The 17,634-nt window shown below is 52.9% G+C and overlaps 1 protein-coding gene across 3 annotated transcripts in view; it reads right to left on the minus strand.

Annotated features, from left to right (window-relative positions):
* The window catches only part of CRTC3 (CREB regulated transcription coactivator 3), an 85,975-nt gene that overhangs the window by 10,106 nt on the left and 58,235 nt on the right, over positions 1–17,634 (minus strand). For all 3 annotated transcript variants that reach the window (XM_029950310.1, XM_029950308.1, XM_029950309.1), the window contains exons 7-11: positions 12,935–12,970; positions 10,952–11,037; positions 8,881–8,930; positions 4,296–4,513; positions 800–1,098 (exon numbers count right to left, since the gene is read on the minus strand). In XM_029950310.1, coding sequence (XP_029806170.1) covers positions 800–1,098; positions 4,296–4,513; positions 8,881–8,930; positions 10,952–11,037; positions 12,935–12,970 — 689 coding nt within the window. The remainder of the gene's footprint in view (positions 1–799; positions 1,099–4,295; positions 4,514–8,880; positions 8,931–10,951; positions 11,038–12,934; positions 12,971–17,634) is intronic.

Here is a 17,634-nt window from a genome sequence, read left to right on the forward strand (position 1 = left end):
GGGGAGTGACCAGGGCTGAAAATATATTCAGTGGTGATTATGGTAAGAACTGCCCTAAGTGCTTCGAATAAAAACAAAGTAAAAAAAAAAAAGAAATAAAAACAAAGTCACCAAATTAAGATATGACATTTTGACATCGAAACTTTTGTTAACAGGCCTCTGACTTCAAAACGTGCCTCTTTCTGGACAGGTTTCTCTGGGGCCTTTTACAGACACCTGATCTTTACTATATCCCTGTTATTTCATGAACAATAGAAGTCTTGATTCTCCAATCTGTAGGTATAATTAGGGAAGAGGTCTAATCCAGTATCACAGCTTCAGGAAGGTGTTAAATGTCTCCTTTGGCTTTCCTCTGTGGCTTAAAATACCTACAGCGTCAGTTACTGGGCATTTTCCATGCCAATTTTCAAACCCCAACCTGGGGGCGCCTGGGCGGCTTAGTTGGTTAAGAGTCTGACTTCGGCTCAGGTCATGATCTCAAAGTTCATGAGTTCAAGCCCTGTGTCGGGCTCTGTACTGACAGCTCAGAGCCTGGAGCTTGCTTTGGATTCTGTCTCCCTCTCTCTCTGCCCCTCCCCTGCTCGTGCTCAGTCTTTCTCTGTCTCTCAAAAAATGAATCAATGTTAAAAAAAATTTAACTCGGGGCTGAGCAGCGCTGAGTGATTCACACTCTGGTCTCTCCCAGCTCGCATGCAGGAGAGGACCGACTGCCTCTGAGCTTTGGGGGTCTAAACCCACGGGGAAGGACTGACTCCAGGCCCTGCTGGCCTCGGGCGTCTGGCGGAGGGCTGGTTCTCACCTGGGCGGCAGGATAGGGGTTTGGCGGGCTGCTGGCCGACAGCTGTCTGCAGAAAGCCTGCTGCGCCTCGGGGCCTGGGGAGAGGGTCAGGGGACTGACCGGGGGCTGCCGCCGCCGCGCAGGGCCACTCAGGGCCGCGGTGGGGAGAGACGGGTTGCTGAGGGAAAAGAGCCGCAGGGACGGGTGCAGGGCCGTGGCGCTGGGGGCGGCCGTCTGCGGGTGGCTGTTGGCGGAGGACGGAAGTGCAGTCTTGCTGAGCGCGGCCTGGATGGAGGGGTTGCTCCGAGAGCCCTGGAGGCCTGCGGGACAACAGAGTCACGCGTTACTTGCCACAATCTTCCGTGTCCCAAAGATGAAAGACAGCTACGATTCCTGCGATGCGTATCCGAGGCCGGCTCTGTCCGCGGGGAGCTCCTGGGCGGCGCCCCTACTGGGCTGGTGTCCACCGTGCCCATGGCGGAAAGGACACACCGGGACTTCGAGCAGGTGGCCGCAGGGTGACAGGGAGCTGTGTTCCCGAGGATGTGTGGGAACGGCCACTGCGCGGGCGAGACGAGGTGAGCAGAGGCCAGGGGTGTGGGTGCTCAGCCCCCACTGGCGAGAAGACCTCAAGGCGGTGCACATTCTGGTTAGAGCCCCGGACACACTGTCCCAGGCACCTGCCCAACCCCGTGCTTTCCCTGAGTCACGGCTCTGGGATGCTGCCTGGGCGGGACCCTGTCAATATCCTGAACACCCCAGAGGACTGTAGGAAGGGACCCCCTCCCATGTCTCCTGCTTTCTCTTTGCTTCTCCAGCTCCCTAGAAACCCTACTCCAAAGCAGGGACGTTTTTGCTGGTGCTTTGTTTTATTTGGGGGGAGGAGCAGTGAACGTTAGCGTGAGCGAGAGAGTTTGGGAAAAGGCATTTCCGTGACACAGGCTGCCAGGGCACGAGCTCCATGAGGCCAGGACCATGTCCTGCGTCCTGCTGGAGCCTTGGCACAGGACCTGGCACGGAGTGGCCTTGCTCCGTGACTTAACCACGCCACTGTGCGTCTCAAATGGGAATGCCGTGCTTGAAGTCCAGCTCATCATTCTGGTACCGGTAGGTGGGGTGAGCGGAACTGTGTGTTCTTTTATGTCCACAAAAAAAAGTATTAGATAAAAGTTAATGTAATGAAGCAATGACAAAATAAAGCATTCTTTGCTGGAAAATGCTTTTTTTTCCCCCCACAGAGGCACCTGGGTGGCTTAGTTGGTTAAGTGTCTGACTCTTGGTTTTAGCTCGGCTCATGATCTCATGGGTTGTGAGTTCGAGCCCTGTGTCAGGGCTCTGCGCTGACAGCTTGGAGCCTGCTTGGCATTCTCTCTCTCTCTCTGAAAATAAATAAACTTTTTTTTTTTTTAAACAGGAGGCTATCTCTGATAAACCCTACATAGCTATCCTACAGTACAACTCTCCACGGAAAAGCCAGAGAGAGACCCAGCTGGCTCATGGAAGAGTGAGAGCTAAAGATGTAAACTGGGGTTAAAAAACAAATCCGCTCGTTCAGAGGGAAAGCGCAAAGATGTACAAAGATAGATATATGTATAACTTTGTATACCATGCATTTTAACGAGTCCCTAGACATTATATAAAAACTTGATACCGGTTCTGACAATGTTCTGCACAAAATAATGCTTTTTGGGGGAAAAACAGCAGATGGTGGTAAGCACAGGACTTTCAGCTGAAGCAAAGTACCAAAGGCTGCCCCGGAGAAGGCCGGCTGCCCCAAGACCCCAGAGAGCTAAGTGTCGATGCTGCTTTCCTTAGATGACCTTGGATGCCCTTGTACCTACAGAATTCAGCAAGCACACGGAAGTAGAGTAGCAGGATGATGACCTAAGTAAGTGATCTCTGAAATCAATCATACAATCCTGTGGTACAATGGCTGCACCGCTACGAGCATGAGAGAACCTTCTAGCTGCCCACCCTGGAGGGGACCTCTCTCCTGTGAGTGGGGGATTCCAATCTGCGTGGTCAAGTCATGCTGAATGCAGAGTAGAAGCCAGCAGGCCCCTTCCCCATTGGTGGACCATCACCAGGGATCCCTCCCAGAAGAAGCGTCCACACCACAGCCCTTGGGGCCCTTACAGCCGGGGGCTGGAGTGCAGCGCTGGGAGTACGGAGTCAACACCTGCTTCCGACGTGGATGAGAGCGTCTGCGGAGGTTTAGGTAAATTTAGTCGTGTTCCAACCATGGGATTTGAGCCACAGACTCAAAGTCACATCATAGCCACGTTTTCTAATTCCTTTAAGTTTATTTATTTTGGGAGAGAAAGAAAGAAAGCAGGGGAGGGGCAGAGAGGATCTGAAGCAGACAGCAGACAGCAGACAGCAGACAGCCCGACATGGGGCTCACACTCACGAACTGTGAGATCATGACCTGAGCCGGAATCAGATGCTCAGCCAACCCCACCGTAACATTTTAATAGAGCCACATGCTGCATCTTTAAGTACCTCTGAAAATTTGAACTAATAATTCTAAACTGTGGTAGATTTCTATTTAGTATATTTATCTATTTAGTATGAAATATTTTCATCATGTCCTTTATAAGTTTTCTAAAATTCAAACTATTCTCTAGGGCCCCAGGGTGGCTCAGCAGGTTGAGTGTCTGGTCATGATCAGTTGAGTGTTTGGCTCAGGTCATGACTTCACGGTTCAGGAGTTTAAGCCCCACGTCGGGCTCTCTGCTGTCAGCAGAGCCCACTTCAGATTCTCTGTTTCCCCCTCTCTCTGCCCCTTTCTAGCTCATGCTCTCCACTCTAAAAATAAACATTAAAGGGGCGCCTGGGTGACTCAGTTGGTTAAGCATCTGACTTCAGCTCAGGTCACGATCTTGAGGTTTGTGAGTTCCAGCCCTACGTCGGCTCTGTGCTGACAGCTCAGGGCCTGGGGCCTGCTTTGGATTCTGTCTCCCTCTTTCTCTGCCCCTCCCCCAATTGTGCTCTTTCTCTCTCTCTCTAGAAAATACACAAATATTTACAAAAGTAAAATAAACATTAAAAAATACTAAACAAGATAAAATTCAAAGTATTCTCTTTTGAAATTCAATGGGAAATTGGAGGGACCTAGAAAGAGAGGGAGAGCCGAAATCGTAAAACACCAGTGCAGGTTAAGAGCCACTAACACTGCTCAGTGCGCGCAGAAAGCAAAGCACAAGGTTTTCGGGACTCGCGCAGCCTGCTCTCCCAGCCCCAGGCCCCCGGCCGGGGGAAGACGGTGAAGGTCGGTGAAGGACGAGGGTTAGCCGAGTGCTCCAGAGCCTGTCCGATCCAACAGGCCACCAGACCGCCAAAGGGAAGCACCAGCAGGGTCAAGAGCTACCAGGACAGATAGGAAACTGTCTCTAACTCAGGTGCGATCATTCTCATCGACCGACTCACTAACAGGCCACCTGGCTGGGGACCGCCTCTGACTGGGCCACGAGGGCACCTACGTGGGTGCGGCCCTTACCGAGTGGAGGACACTTACCGGAAGAGCTTCTGAGGCCCAGGTGAGTCATGGCGGCTGGCAGGTTCCCCACACTATTCCCCATGGTCATACTACCGAAGATGTGGTCACTGGTGTCCAGCGAGACTGGCACAGGCACGGAATAGTGGAGGTTGGTTAGATCCGGCAGTGACCCCCCGGTGTTCAGGGTCCCCAGGAAGGGTGAGAGGCCTATGTTTTGACCGTTGTGTGGAAAGGCACTGGAAAAAAAAGAGGAAGAGAGATTATTTTCTCAAGTGCGTGTGGCTGCTGGGGAATAGAACACACTTGTCGAATGAAGGCAGTGGGTATCAAACATCCAAAGGGGAGGGGCAGAGAGAGAGGGAGACACAGACTCTGAAGCAGGCTCCAGGCTCCAAGCTGTCAGCACAGAGTCCGATGTGGGACTCGAACTCCCGGACTGCGAGATCATGACCTCAGCCAAAGTTGGCCACCTAACTGACTGAGCCATCCAGGCGCCCCCAAGTGAACAAACTCTTACATGAACTATGTTCTAGGTTTCTGTTCTGACAAATGACACTTGATAGCCTGGAAAGCCAGACTCAAATAGACTCCCCCAGTTCCGCACGAGACACTCGGGAGGAGGCTGTGGTCCTTTGTCCACTGTGGCTCACTCCACACCGCAGGCCACCTATGGGCTATCCCAGCCTGCAGGCCAAGCCCCGGCCATACTCTACATCCCCCCACCCTGCCCCTCAGGCAGGCGGCGTGTTCCCCAGTGGCCCCTTGGACACCAGACTCCATGGAGTGGGGAGGGGCTGCCAGCCCGGATCTGAGGGGCACCGCTCTTGGGAGCGCACAGGCAGGCAGGAGAGACAGACCAGGGGCAAAGCGAGCAACTGCCGTGTGGAAGGAAGCATGCAGGGCCAGGGCTGATAAGGGGCGGGGATGACCGTTAGGGACGCGTGACGCGGAGGACACAGAAGCAGGAGCTGTCAGCGTCGGGACGGGCTGGGGAGGAAGCCTGTGCCGAGCACAGGACAGTGCTCACGCTTCAGGAGGCAGCCCGGCGCGGCCAGGGGGTCAGGGCAGAGGCTGGGAGGGGGCAGGTGGCAGAGGAGGTAGGAGGGGAGTGAAGTGATCGAGGGTAAGATGATGTGCTGATGAGTCCAGATCGGGGACTGTGAGAAGTAGGGAGTCCAGCGTAAGCTGGCCAATGCCACCTCAGAAATGCCACCGTGGTTACTGTGTGGAGGATGGTGTAGGGGAGCAGAGAGCGAGGCAGGGAGAGCCAGTGAGAAGGCTCCTGTGTCTTCCAGGCCTGACAGGAGGAGAGCCGTGAGGCTGAAGAGGAGAAGAATGGCTGGAGGAAAGTGCCACTGGCCAGGAGCAGGGGAAGGTGCTGTGAACATGTCACCTCCCAGGGACCAGCCGTGGGCATTCGGGCCCCAAGAGACTCAGACAAAGCAGGGAGGCAGCCATATAACACAATCCTGTAGTGCAGTGACAGAGCCTGCCTGGTGGCAGAAGGTGTGGAGGGGACAACCAGGGGGCAGCGGGGTGGGGGTGCTCCCTGGGGCTCCTGGCCTGAGTTCAAAGGCCTAGGAACTCAGAGCATCTAGGTGGGAAAACTATTTCAGGCAGAGTTCACAGCCTGGGCAAAGGAGGGAAGCATGAAGCCACACAGCATGCCCAAGGAATTTAGAGACCGCAGAAACCACCACAGGAAGGTTAAGTTCAGGAGGGGCGGCTGGATACGTAGGCAGGGAGCACAGGAGGCTCAGACAGACCAGAAGCCACTGGAAGGCTCAGTGGGGGGTGGGAGGGGACCTAATCATTCCGAGGAGTGTGGCTAAGAGATGGGTGAGGGAGAAGCATAAGGAGCAGAGCCTGGGGGCAGTGAGGTCACAGGTGGCCACTGCTGGGTGGTGCCAGGCGACACCGAGAGAGCCCGTGGGGATGGAGGACACGGATGGAGTCTGGAGACACCAGAGGCAGTCCTCAAGAAGGACTCTGGGTTTTCTGGCACGGGGATGCTGGCCTGGGGACACTGGGGTGTATGAGCAGACTGAGGGGAGAGGAAGGTGCTCTGGAGACAATAATGAATTCTATCTTAGATGCGGAGTCCCCACAGTGCAAGGGGACATGTACTAGGGAGGTTTCCTGAGGAACAGTGAGGGTGGAGGCCGGGCCACAGTGGGCTGAGGAGTGCACAGGTTGTAAGGAAGACTCAATGGTAAACACTCTTTTTCAAAAGTGGGGCTAAGAATTCTGGAAACAAGAAGGAAGGAAGGAACGGAAAAGGAGCTCAAGGGCTTTTTCGGTGCAGACTCCTTACTAAGTACACTGAAACACAGACAGAAGAACCTAGTAGAAGGGCTGGGGAAGGGCTGAGCACTCAGGAGAGGGAAGGGTAGGCAGGAGGGTGAGGGCTCAGAGAGGCCAATGGGGACAAGGCCAGGGCATGGGGGAGGTGATCAGCCCTGCCCAAGAGGAGGGCACCTGTGTCTCTGTCCTACGAAAACAGAATGGCGAGGGGGATCCGGGGCAGGAGGGAGGCTGAGCGTTCCTTCTGGGTGACCTCCCTTTTCTGGGCACAGGAACGGGGTTTAACTGTGGAGGCTTGGAAAGAAATGCGGAAGAAGGAAAGGTGTCCAATGTTATGGAGCAGGAGGAAAGGTAATTTTGGTTGTAGAGAAACACACTGTGAAAGCTTGTCTTGCAGATGGCTGGATGCAGGAGACCGGTCTTAGGGTTAAAGGTCGAGGACTAGAAAAAGGAACTTGGGAACCCAGAGCTGATCACCCTGAGAGCAGATGGGCTCTGGGGCGGCGGGAGTACGGCAGTGGGAGGAAGGGGGGAAGGCAGGGTCCCGTGGCTCAGAACAGGGGTGGGGAAAATAACTGGCCAGGGTGAAGCAGGTCATTGGTGAGTGACATTCAAAACAATTTCTCTCTGGCCTCGAGAAATACAAGTTGTAACTTGGAGTCCTCTCCTGAATCTGATATGAGGCAGGCGATAGCACCGCTGGCTCAAAACTCTCTAATGACCCCCTCTGACCTCCAGTCCCATGCAAGCTACGCCAGCCTCCGCATTCTGCAGGCACGCGCCTGTCTCAGGGTCTCCGCACTGGCTATTCCCTCTGCCTGCAACACGTTCCCCCTTCAGCTCATCCCAGGTTCCGGCCACACAGCATCTTAGCCGAGAAAGGGCGTGCAGATCTGACTTTGCCTTCCTCCTCCTTGTGCTAACCAGCATGTGACATACTTATCTGCCTAACTGTGCCTGCCTGTCTCTCTGCACTAGGGCATGTGCCCTGTTCACTGCTCTAGCCTAGCACCTAGAAGTAGGGGGTCAACCGATACCTGAGTGAGTACGAGTCACTGAATGGAACTCTGCCTCCAACGTAAGAGCAAGGAAACAACACTCTTTATCTGAGAAACACCTGCTCTAGGGTTCCGGTGGGGGGAGGGGAGGCGGCCAACAGGGCGCAGCCGCGTTCCATACCGTGGGCCTCTGCAGTATGGATCACTCAGTTGCCTGAGGGGTGAGCCAGCATTGGTTCTTGGAGAACATCTTAGCCCTTTCCATAAAAACCTTATGCCCCTCTCTGTGGGGACAGCCTACACCCCAGGTGTCCTGGTCTTCCGTCCATGTCCTACAAGGCTTTTTGACTTTTTTAAGTCCTCAGCTCAGCGGGACTGTTAATTACACGAGTTTACGTTTAACTAGACAAAAAAGAAAGAAAGTAAAAAAAAAAAAAAAAAGCCCAGCACTCCGGGGACTCGGTAGGAGTGCCCCGAAGGACAAGAAAGCTCTGCCGGGGAAATGACACTCAGGGATGGCCTGAAGTCGATCTCCTCCATCAGCAGACCCTGTAGGGTGCCCTTTTCACACCACGTGATCTCGAGACCCGGAAGGAGTTGCCGCTTCTCAGCTGACTTTGGTGCGAAGGGGGGGGGGAGGGGGGCGGAACACCACTGAGGGGCCTGTGGGGACACTGCCTCTCGGGTCCCCTGGGGTCCACCGGGGGGCACCCGGGACCCCACCTCGCGGGCCAGGCGGAGAGGCGCCTGTTGACGTGAGGACTTCATTTTCCCTCTCAGCTGCCCATTCGCCCGCAGCCCTGTTTGCTCATGAACTTCCTGCACGAATGCGGGTCCCTCACCTGCTTTGTGAGCGGTCGCAAAGCTTTTAGGGAGCAAAGCTCTGTGCTACAAAATACACTCACGAATTCGTGGTTTTGAAAATATTCTTTGTATTTGCAAATTTTTCCTACGTATTCATCTTCTGGTTAATTTTTTAAATGGTGGTAAGGTGCACCTCATGTGAAATTCATCTCTCCTAAACGTACGTTTCAGTGGCACCAAGTGCATTCAGAGACACTCTCTCAATCGCCTTCCGTGCAAGGAAGCCCCAGGCTGACGGATGCTGTCTCCTCCCTGGCCACCGTCCCTGATGCCACAGGCCTGGGCCTCTGCTTCTACAGCGGAGCGGGTGATTCCCAACCCCCAGTGGTGTTACTCTCCAGCGCGCTTAGGGTGGGTTTTACTTGGTATTGCCTTCACGTAACTGAATGAAACGTTGGGACAGAGTCTGAGCCACGAATGGGAAGAATGTCACTTACCTGCCGCTTCCAACATCACAGGACCGAGGGCGCCCTGACAGGGACTGCATCTGGGGAGAGACAATGGAAATCAGGGCTTATGCACTGTAAAGTCGGATGCCAGTTTTTAAAAAGTGTCTCTGTCAGTGACCTGGGGCTCCAGTCAGCACACAGAGAGCCAGGACTTTGAGGAGCATCCCCGCATGGCAGACATTTCTGTTCTGACTAGATTTTTCCCAGCGCAAGGGAGGCAGAACATTAGTAAGTAGTTTACATTAGTAAACTTTGTTCCTTTTTTAAAAAAATTTTAAAAAATGTTTATTTATTTTTGAGAAACAGAGACAGAGCATGAGAAGGGGAGGGGCAGAGAGAGGGAGACACAGAATCCAAAGCAGGCTCCATGCTCCGAGCTGCCAGCACAGGGCCTGACGCGGGGCTCGAACTCACAAACCATGAGATCATGACCTGAGCCAAAGTCAAATGCTTAACGGACCAAACCACCCAGGTGCCCCAAAGAAAACTTTCTTCATTTTTACCTAGTTAATCTGTCTTCCAGAGGAATATTATTTCCTTCAAAAAGGCCAATGTTGGGGCACCTGGGTGGCTCAGTTGCTTAAGCATCTGACTTCTGCTCAGGTCATGATCTCACACTTTGTGGGTTCGAGCCCTGCATCAGGTTCTGTGCTGACAGCTCAGAGCCTGGAGCCTGCTTTGGATTCTGTGTCTCCCTCTCTCTGCCCCTCCCCCTCCCCCACTGATGCTCTCTCTCTTGCTCTCAAAAATAAATAAACATTTTAAAAAGTTGAAAAAAAAGGCCAATGTTTTCTATAGAGAGCTTTTAAATAAACATTACTTTTCTAACTGGCCTCTCAGGAAAAGGAAAAAGAAAAACAAAACAGGGTCAAGAAGGAGGAAATTCGTGTCAGAAGAAAATACATATTTCAACCAGAGTAGAAGCTTGGGCGGGGGGGGTGGAGACAGGGATTTTTATTTTGTTCATAATAGTATTGATCCCTGGAGCCAGGACGCCTGGAGGTAGGGGCTCGGTAAGTAGATGTTGGGGAAAAACTGAATGTACCGGTGACTCGCTCTTGACCCAGAAACGATGTACAGAGCGATGCACAGCTGCAGGAAGCGGCCTGAGGAGCTCTACGGAGAGAGCAGTGCCCGGGGCGCCGGGGAGGGTGGGTACCGCCGTCCCTCCGCTGGAGGCCATGCCTGTGCCTCCCGCAGCCACCAAGACAGTGTGACAGTGTGGCTGCTTCTCCTCTAAGTTGCGCGAATTTTAAGTCATATCCCCAAAAAGATGAAGCATCATATACATCTTGCTTTTACCAAAAAAAAAAAAAAAAAAAAAAAGTAAAACAAAAGTCCTTTCTAGCCCACCCTTAATGCTAACGGGCCCTTCGACAGATGTGGCAAAAGAAACTGGAACTGGACCAGGGGACCCTGGACAGGTGGGGAGAGCTAAGTTAGTCCCAGCAGTGGTAACAGTCTCACTAGCAGCCAGAACAGAAGAACTGTTTTCTTTCAAAGGCAACACAGCCTCGCCATGGGAAGAAAGGCCAAGGCGAGTCCCTGGGGACTCCCTGCTTCCACAGTCGGTGCAGTCAGCAGCAAGCGCCATGGCCAAGGGCAGCTGGGCATGCAAATACCCGCAGGCTCACAGAAATCCCAAAACAGGACTTATCTGCCGACTCCCTGAGGACTCAGGTCAAATACCCTGGACCCAAGAAAGGGGGATAGAAGCTGGTGACAGGGAGGAGGTTTGACTAAAAGAGAAAAATCTGCCTGCGACTGGCAGCAGCCAGGTGTCTGTGCTTTTAGGAGCAGGACTGAAGGACGAGTAGGTCTCTCCGGATGAGAGACTTCCCACGAGAACCGTGAGCCGGGAGATCAGGGTCCTGGCTCATCGACCCGGCTCTGGGGAGCCTCACTGAAACCATCGTTCCCTAAGACCCTCTCCCATCTCTGTCCCCTGACGTCCTGTCTTCCTTTCTTCTCAACTCCTGTTTTCCCTGCAGCAGGACTGGACACCGACGGGAGTGCAGACACTCAGTGACAGCACGCACGGCCGAGGACGGCCCCGTACCTCCTTGGTCTCCCACAGCTGTTTGGGCAGTGGCTTGGGGACGTTGAGCAGATTCTCTTCTTTCATTGGGCCAGGGAAAGACAGCACTGAAGGGGGAAAAGAGCACATTCACTGTGTTTAGAAGACAACCATGCCGCCCTCAGCCAAATTAATCATCTTTGCAAAAACAGTGATTTGTATAACACGCGTGTATTGACTAACTACTGAAGAAGGGGTTTTGCGCATGACTGTGGGGACCCCGCGGATAAGTAAGACATGGATTCAGCCCAGGACTGTGAGGAGCGGGGAGGGGTCACCGTGGGAGCCAGGGTGCCAAGCAGACAGGGCAGGGATGGTGCGGGCCTCTGCAGCCGGGCACCCAGCAAAGCCCTTTGTGGGCACAGGAAAGGGCATTCCTGAGAGAGAGAGAGATGAGAAGGGCCTAGAAGCGAGGAAGAGTGGAGCCACTCTTCTCAACAGAGCATGGTGTAAGGAAATACAGTTCAGAAGGTCAAGGCCAGACTGGGGGAGGGGAGACCCTGGGCAAGGAGAGCATGGAAGCCAGCGGGGTGAGAGGCCACAGTGGCCCAGGAGGGGGACCAAATGGGGGCAGTGAAGAGGGACATGGCACGGAAGGTGGTGGTGGGGGGTGCTGCTCCCCGGCAGGCTGGGGGCAGCAGGTGGACGGAAGCTGAGAATCCAGAAGGTGTGAGGCAGAGCCGCTGAACAGCTCTGGGTGGGGGGTGCGGGGTGGTAACATTCTCAGACTTGCCAGGGGAGACAGGGGTTGAGGGATCCAATGTCAGGAAGGGATTCATCCCGAGAGACACTGCTGTCACCTCAGAACTACCACTGCTACTGGGTCTCGGAGGCCACACGGACTCCCGTGTGACTGTCATGGCCCCACACCAGGACAGTCTGTGCACCCGGGTATGAGAGGCCCCAGGAAGAAGTCACTCAAAACAGAGACCAAACTTGCAAAGTAAATCCTGAGAATGATGCAGGGTCCTTACAGGCAAGCTCCTGGGTGCCAGGAACAGGCTGCCATGTTGGCTTGGATTTTCCAGGCTGAACCAGTGTTCGGGGCCGGGGGAGCGGCGGTGGGGAGGGGGGCGTGTCCCTCTTAATCCTGTTACTTGAGCCACTCTTTTGAAAAGCTTATTTGGTCAAATTAACGTTTCAGGCTATAAAGATTCAGAGAAAGAACACAGCGCCTGGTGCTCCACGAATAAATGGACCGGGTCACACTCTCTGTCAGTAAATCACAGCCCCCACTGGCTTTACGAAACTCAGGGTCTTCTGCAAAACTGGCAGTTTGCCTTTTTTCTCGCATTGTTTGTTTGCATCTGTCTGAAAACTTTTTCTTTTTCAGATTTTTTTATTATTAAAAAAATTTTTTTAAGGTCTGTTCATTTTTCAGAGACAGAGAGAGACAGAGGGGATCGGGGAGGGGCAGAGAGAGAGGGAGACACAGAATCCGAAGCAGGCTCCAGGCTCTGAGCTGTCAGCACAGAGCTGGACGCCGGGCTCGAACTCACAAACTGCGAGATCATGACCTGAGCTGAAGTCAGATGCTTAACTGACTGAGCCACCCATGGCGCCCCTTTAGATTTTATTTTTCAGTAATCTCTACTCCGAACATGGAGCTTAAACTCACGACCTGTAGATCAAAATGTGCTCTATGGACTGAGCCAGCCAGGTGCCTCAACTTGCAAAACTGTCTAAATACGAAGAGAGAGCTGAGAAAGAAAGAGTGTTAGGACAGCTCTTCATTACTATTTTCACGTGGTTACAACTTCTGTGACCTGTTACAGGTCCCTTTCTCCTGCCCTTGGCAGTGGCTCGCCTCAACTTTCTACAGCCTCCCAGAAAAAAACCCCAAGCAGCTGCTGCGAGCATCTGGGGAGTCCCGAGCACAGACTACGCAGAGTTTGGAGTGGAAAGGAGGCGGCAGAGGCTGGGGACAGCATCTCGCTCAGCACCAGTGGTGACATCAGTCCATACCTTCCCCGTGCACATCGTTCTCACCGTCACACAAACCTAGTGGGAGAGGAAAAAACAAACAAAAACACTTTTATGTGGTACCTCAATTTTATTTAGCTAAGAATCAGTGACTCCTGCTTCGAAATAGAGTTTTGAAAACTCCAAGGCAGTTTTGGTACACTCCTGCTCCTCCCAAGGTACATGAACATTTATACTAAAATTAAAATAGACAGGATTTATTTAAGTCTAAAGCTGGCTTGTTTCTACTTTTCTTTTCCTTTAAAATGATCTCTGTCTTAATATTTTTTTCTTTACTGCTTGTATCCTGAAAGAAGGACCAGTACAAAGTCAGAACCTCTGTTCAAATCACAAAATAAAGAAAATGTACATCAAGATTCACCTGTGCTGGTGGTAGGGAGTGGGGGAAGGGCGGGTAAATCCAAAAATCTATGTGACTGTTTCACACTCACCACGTGTGTCTCGAGGGACAAACCGGAAATTCCATGTTGTGTGTTGTTATATATGTATCGCTTGCAAAGAGTCAAGTTACTTTAAAAAGAAATTTTTCTGGATTCTCAGATTAAGTAGTCTATATGACAGCTCTTCACAGAGTTTTAAAACCTTTGGGAATAAATTCTGGCTAAATCCAGTATTTTTAATCCATAAAATATAGTGCAGACAGCAAAGTACAGTATTGCCCGCTGCTCTAAGTGAATCCCATGAATCATGCCAAGAATGATGCTACCGTGCTCCTTAGAGTAAATGAAATACACTGAGTTTTCAGTGCAAGTACAGGACAAAGTTTTAAGTGCTAAGTCTTTAAATAGGCTTCCATGCATAAAGTTTAGTTTAATTTCTGGAGAAAGCTCAATCTCTCAGTTAACCTGATGAGCCTCTGCAGCTTAAAGGAAATGTCTGATGACCATTCAACCTTCATTCATCAAGTTCCCGCACTGAGGGCTAGGCATGGCCAGGCAGTAGAGCAGAGGGAAACGTTGGAACACAGAGGGAAGTTCTCCAAAAGAGGTAGAAGGCCGCTGATTTTGGCGGGGCGCAGCGGCAGGGGCAACACTGAGAATCCCAAGGAGACAAATGACGCCCACTCGTAGCGACAGACCCCCCCCCTCAGCCCACAGAAACAGAACCTAGGTTAGTGACTTAAGACTTTATTTTGGAACACGGCAAGAGTTGGGCAGGCCTGTTAAAATGCAGATTCCAGGGCCCGTCTCAGAGACCGATTCAGAGGGTGTGAGGATGGGCCCCGGAATGTGGTTTTACGATCCCCTCTGCGGACCTCCACTGCTCTCTGAGGGACCCGGACTAGGCCGGAGCTTAATCCCCACTTGACGCGTCCAAAGAAAGCCAGGTGAGCAAAGCACTGGGAAATGCGGTGCAGAGAGACGAAAGGTGTGGCTCTAAAGTGGCAGGGTCAGAAGGAGGGGAGAGAACGTTTTGATTCATACTTTGGCTTCCTTGGGGACCCTCATCTTGGGAAAGGGCCGGGAACTTGGCCATCTGACCAAGAACCAGGGACTATCCCATTACAAAAATAAACTAAGCCGGATGCAGCAATCTGGTGAGCTATGTTGCAACATCTCTTCATCTTCAAGACCCCGACCACCCTGGGCTCCACTAGTGAGGCTGGCCTGCCCCTTGAGCACGAGGAACCGACGGAGGGCTACCTTGTGAGACTGAGTGGCAGGAGATAACCCCGACCCCCCACTATCATGTCGGTACAGCTCCTCTCTGTCAGACTGAAACAAAAGGAAGGCTTCCTGGAAGAGGAGGCACCTGAGGCAGGCCCTAAAGGAGAGTGACGAGGATGATAATATTAAGAGCCAACATTACTGTTCACTTACTATGTGTCAGGCTTCCTAGCGCCATGAGGCCCTCTATGTCGTCCTCACAACAGCCCTATGAGACAGCCACTACTAGCAGCCCCAAGATCACATTGCAAGCAAGTTCTGGGACTAGAACTCTGGCCTGTGTAGGGATTTAGACACTGGGGAGTCAGGGCAAAGGGGATTCCCCAGGGTAAAGCAGAAGGAGGAGGAGAGGGGAGGGGAGGAGGACAGGGAAGTAGGGGAGAGCAGGGAGGGGAGGCAAGGCCAGTGTGCACAGCAGGGACCAGAGTGGGGTCTGGCCGGAGCACAAGACAGCAGCAACGGCAGAGGAGGCTGGCCTGAAGGAGCCTCGCAGGAACGGGCGTGATGCAGGGAACAGAAGTGACGGGATCGCAGCTGCGCTTTGGAGAGAGCGTTGTGGCAGCAGAGTGCGGGCTGGCGGGGAAGGGGAAGGCCCACAGGCAGGGAGACGGGACAGGAAACCAGGAGATTTGTCCAGGCAAGCAGGAAGTGGAGCCGGCAGGGAGGACAGAGGAGAGGCGCTCCCAGGCTTGCTGCAGGACCCAATGGCCAGGACCTGGCTGCTGAACGGTGCGAGGGGTGTGGGAACAGGGGAGTTACAGACAACAGGATCTCGGCTTGAGGGTTCAGGTAATGGAAAGAACGGGGGCGGCAGTAAGGGATGTGTTAGCGCCAACCCAACACAGAACCAAAATACCCAAGCCTGGATTTTTTATTATTGGATTAAAAAAGTACCATAGGACACAACTACAAAAAAAATCGCTCAAACTAAAAAAGGGAACACACTGTGATCAGGACATCTGGAAAGAGAGGACACGCACTCACATTGGTCCCACTGGGGACGGCAATGACCAAGGCTCCATCTGTGTTCCGGGAACCCTGGAGGCCTCAGGGCCACGGAGGGCTGACCTCCCGAGTGCAACCCAGACCACGCTCCCTATGCCCGCACCTGTGACGGACGGATCTTAACTCCTGGCACTGGCTGGGTGTGCTGAGCAGGGAGGCAGCAGGTGGGTCCCTTTGGCCTCCCGGTCCTGGCACTCTTGCCCATCTGAGTGACACCTTCTGCCCCTCTCCAGACCTGGGATGCTTGTGTCCTGCCCCTTTCCCACCTCTCCGTGCATAAAGGGTCATTGACAGGCTCCCATTTCTCAGGGTTATTTGCATGTGAGACCTTCTCCTTAACTAAGCGGCTCATAGCATCTGCCTGAGGAAAGGCCCCCAGAGGTCCAAGCCACGCCTCTGTCCCAGGGGAGGGGCTCAGGGCTGCAGTTCCCAAAGCTGGTACAACTCAGCATCTATCTATAGCTGTGGGTGCACAGAAGACGATTCCCACATACTCTTGGGTCCCGGAAAGGACAGGGACCGCTCCAGCCCCCTCCTCCATGGCAACGTGGGAGCCAGGGAGCTGAGGGCCGTTAGGGGACAGTCCTAGGCTAGGAGACCGGGCCAGGCTTTTCTGCTTGTCGGGCTGTGTGCGTTTAAAACGGCAAAGGGCACCTGCTGCCAGGGAAATGGTTCACGCTTCTCTTCATTGGGTCTGGATAATTAAATACGAAGAGAGAAACTGGAAAAATCTTGTCTGGTTGTGTAAGTTTATGTCTGTCATTTACATCAATCACTTACCACTGACGCCTAATTGTCATGAAACTCAGTAACCGTTATGAAAATTATGGAGCATGCATCAGACTAACGGCTTCATTCTCTGGGGACGCAAACCCCTGCTCACAGATGTATCTTAGTTTATTGCTCTTGTAGTTAAGTAAGAGCAGGTGCTGCCTTATCTGCATGCAAGCAAACCAACAAGAAAAACAGTGGGAATGTGGACGGAGGCTACATCCTTACGTTTGGGAAAGATTCCCGGGGAAAGAGCACTTATTACGGCTTCAGCTACAGAGCCTGAAATCCTGGGCTTCAATTATCGTCCCCCATCACTTCTGAAACCTTTACTTTATTTGGTTGCTCCTATAATAAGAAATACCTTTTTGCAAAGCTAATTGATATTTTTAAAATCCAAAGGGAAAGGAAATGAAAAACTTTAATGAATTACATGGGGGAAAATACATGAAACGATTTAAAATAGCTCCCACCAACAAAGAGAATTCTCCAGAAATAAGCCCCATCCTTGGAGACTCCAAGAATACTTTAAACACACTGGCTTTCTCATGTAAACACATCCGTATTTGGATGTGTTTCTGGGCTGTGCCACTCTTGCAAGGCCGCGGCAGAAGCAGGCACGCAGCTCGGAGGTTCAAGCCGGCGCCCGGCCCGCCTTCCCCAGCGCTCAGACACTGGGCCCAACCACCTCTACCTGCTGATTTGAACAGCGGTGACCACCCTGATTCTCAGGTCAACCCAGAAATTCTGCTCTGGGACTTCTTTCTCTCTGCTGCTTCCTCGCAGGATCGGCCTTCCTACCCTGCTGCTATTCTGCCCTCCTGAGGGCCTGGAAGTCTCACCTCTCCCCTCCCAGGCTCCCTCACTCAGTTAATCCCCTTACGTTCTTTCCTCTCTGCGCGCAGACCTGAAAGGCTCTTCCCTTAAAATCACTTACGATTTCCTCCTTCTCTTGGGGACTTTGGCCCTTTCTGCGGAAGCATAAACTCTGCGGAAAGGGCGACGGCACAAATGAAGGAACGGCAGGGGAGAAGTGCAGCGCTCCATTCACGCTGAGAGGGCCGAAATCCATCACTCAGGTTCCCTCCCAGTCCGTGGAGACCAGGATCTCGCTGCACTTGCTGGCAACCCCCCCCCCCCGCCGCCCCCGCCCTGACCAGAGCCTCTGCTTTCTGGGGTTTATTTGTTCCTATCAGTGCCTTTCCTGAGGCTCAACGACCGCATCTCCCCATGCGCCCC

This window comes from Suricata suricatta, chromosome 9, assembly GCF_006229205.1.
Source record: "Suricata suricatta isolate VVHF042 chromosome 9, meerkat_22Aug2017_6uvM2_HiC, whole genome shotgun sequence".
Classification (NCBI taxonomy): domain Eukaryota; kingdom Metazoa; phylum Chordata; class Mammalia; order Carnivora; family Herpestidae; genus Suricata; species Suricata suricatta.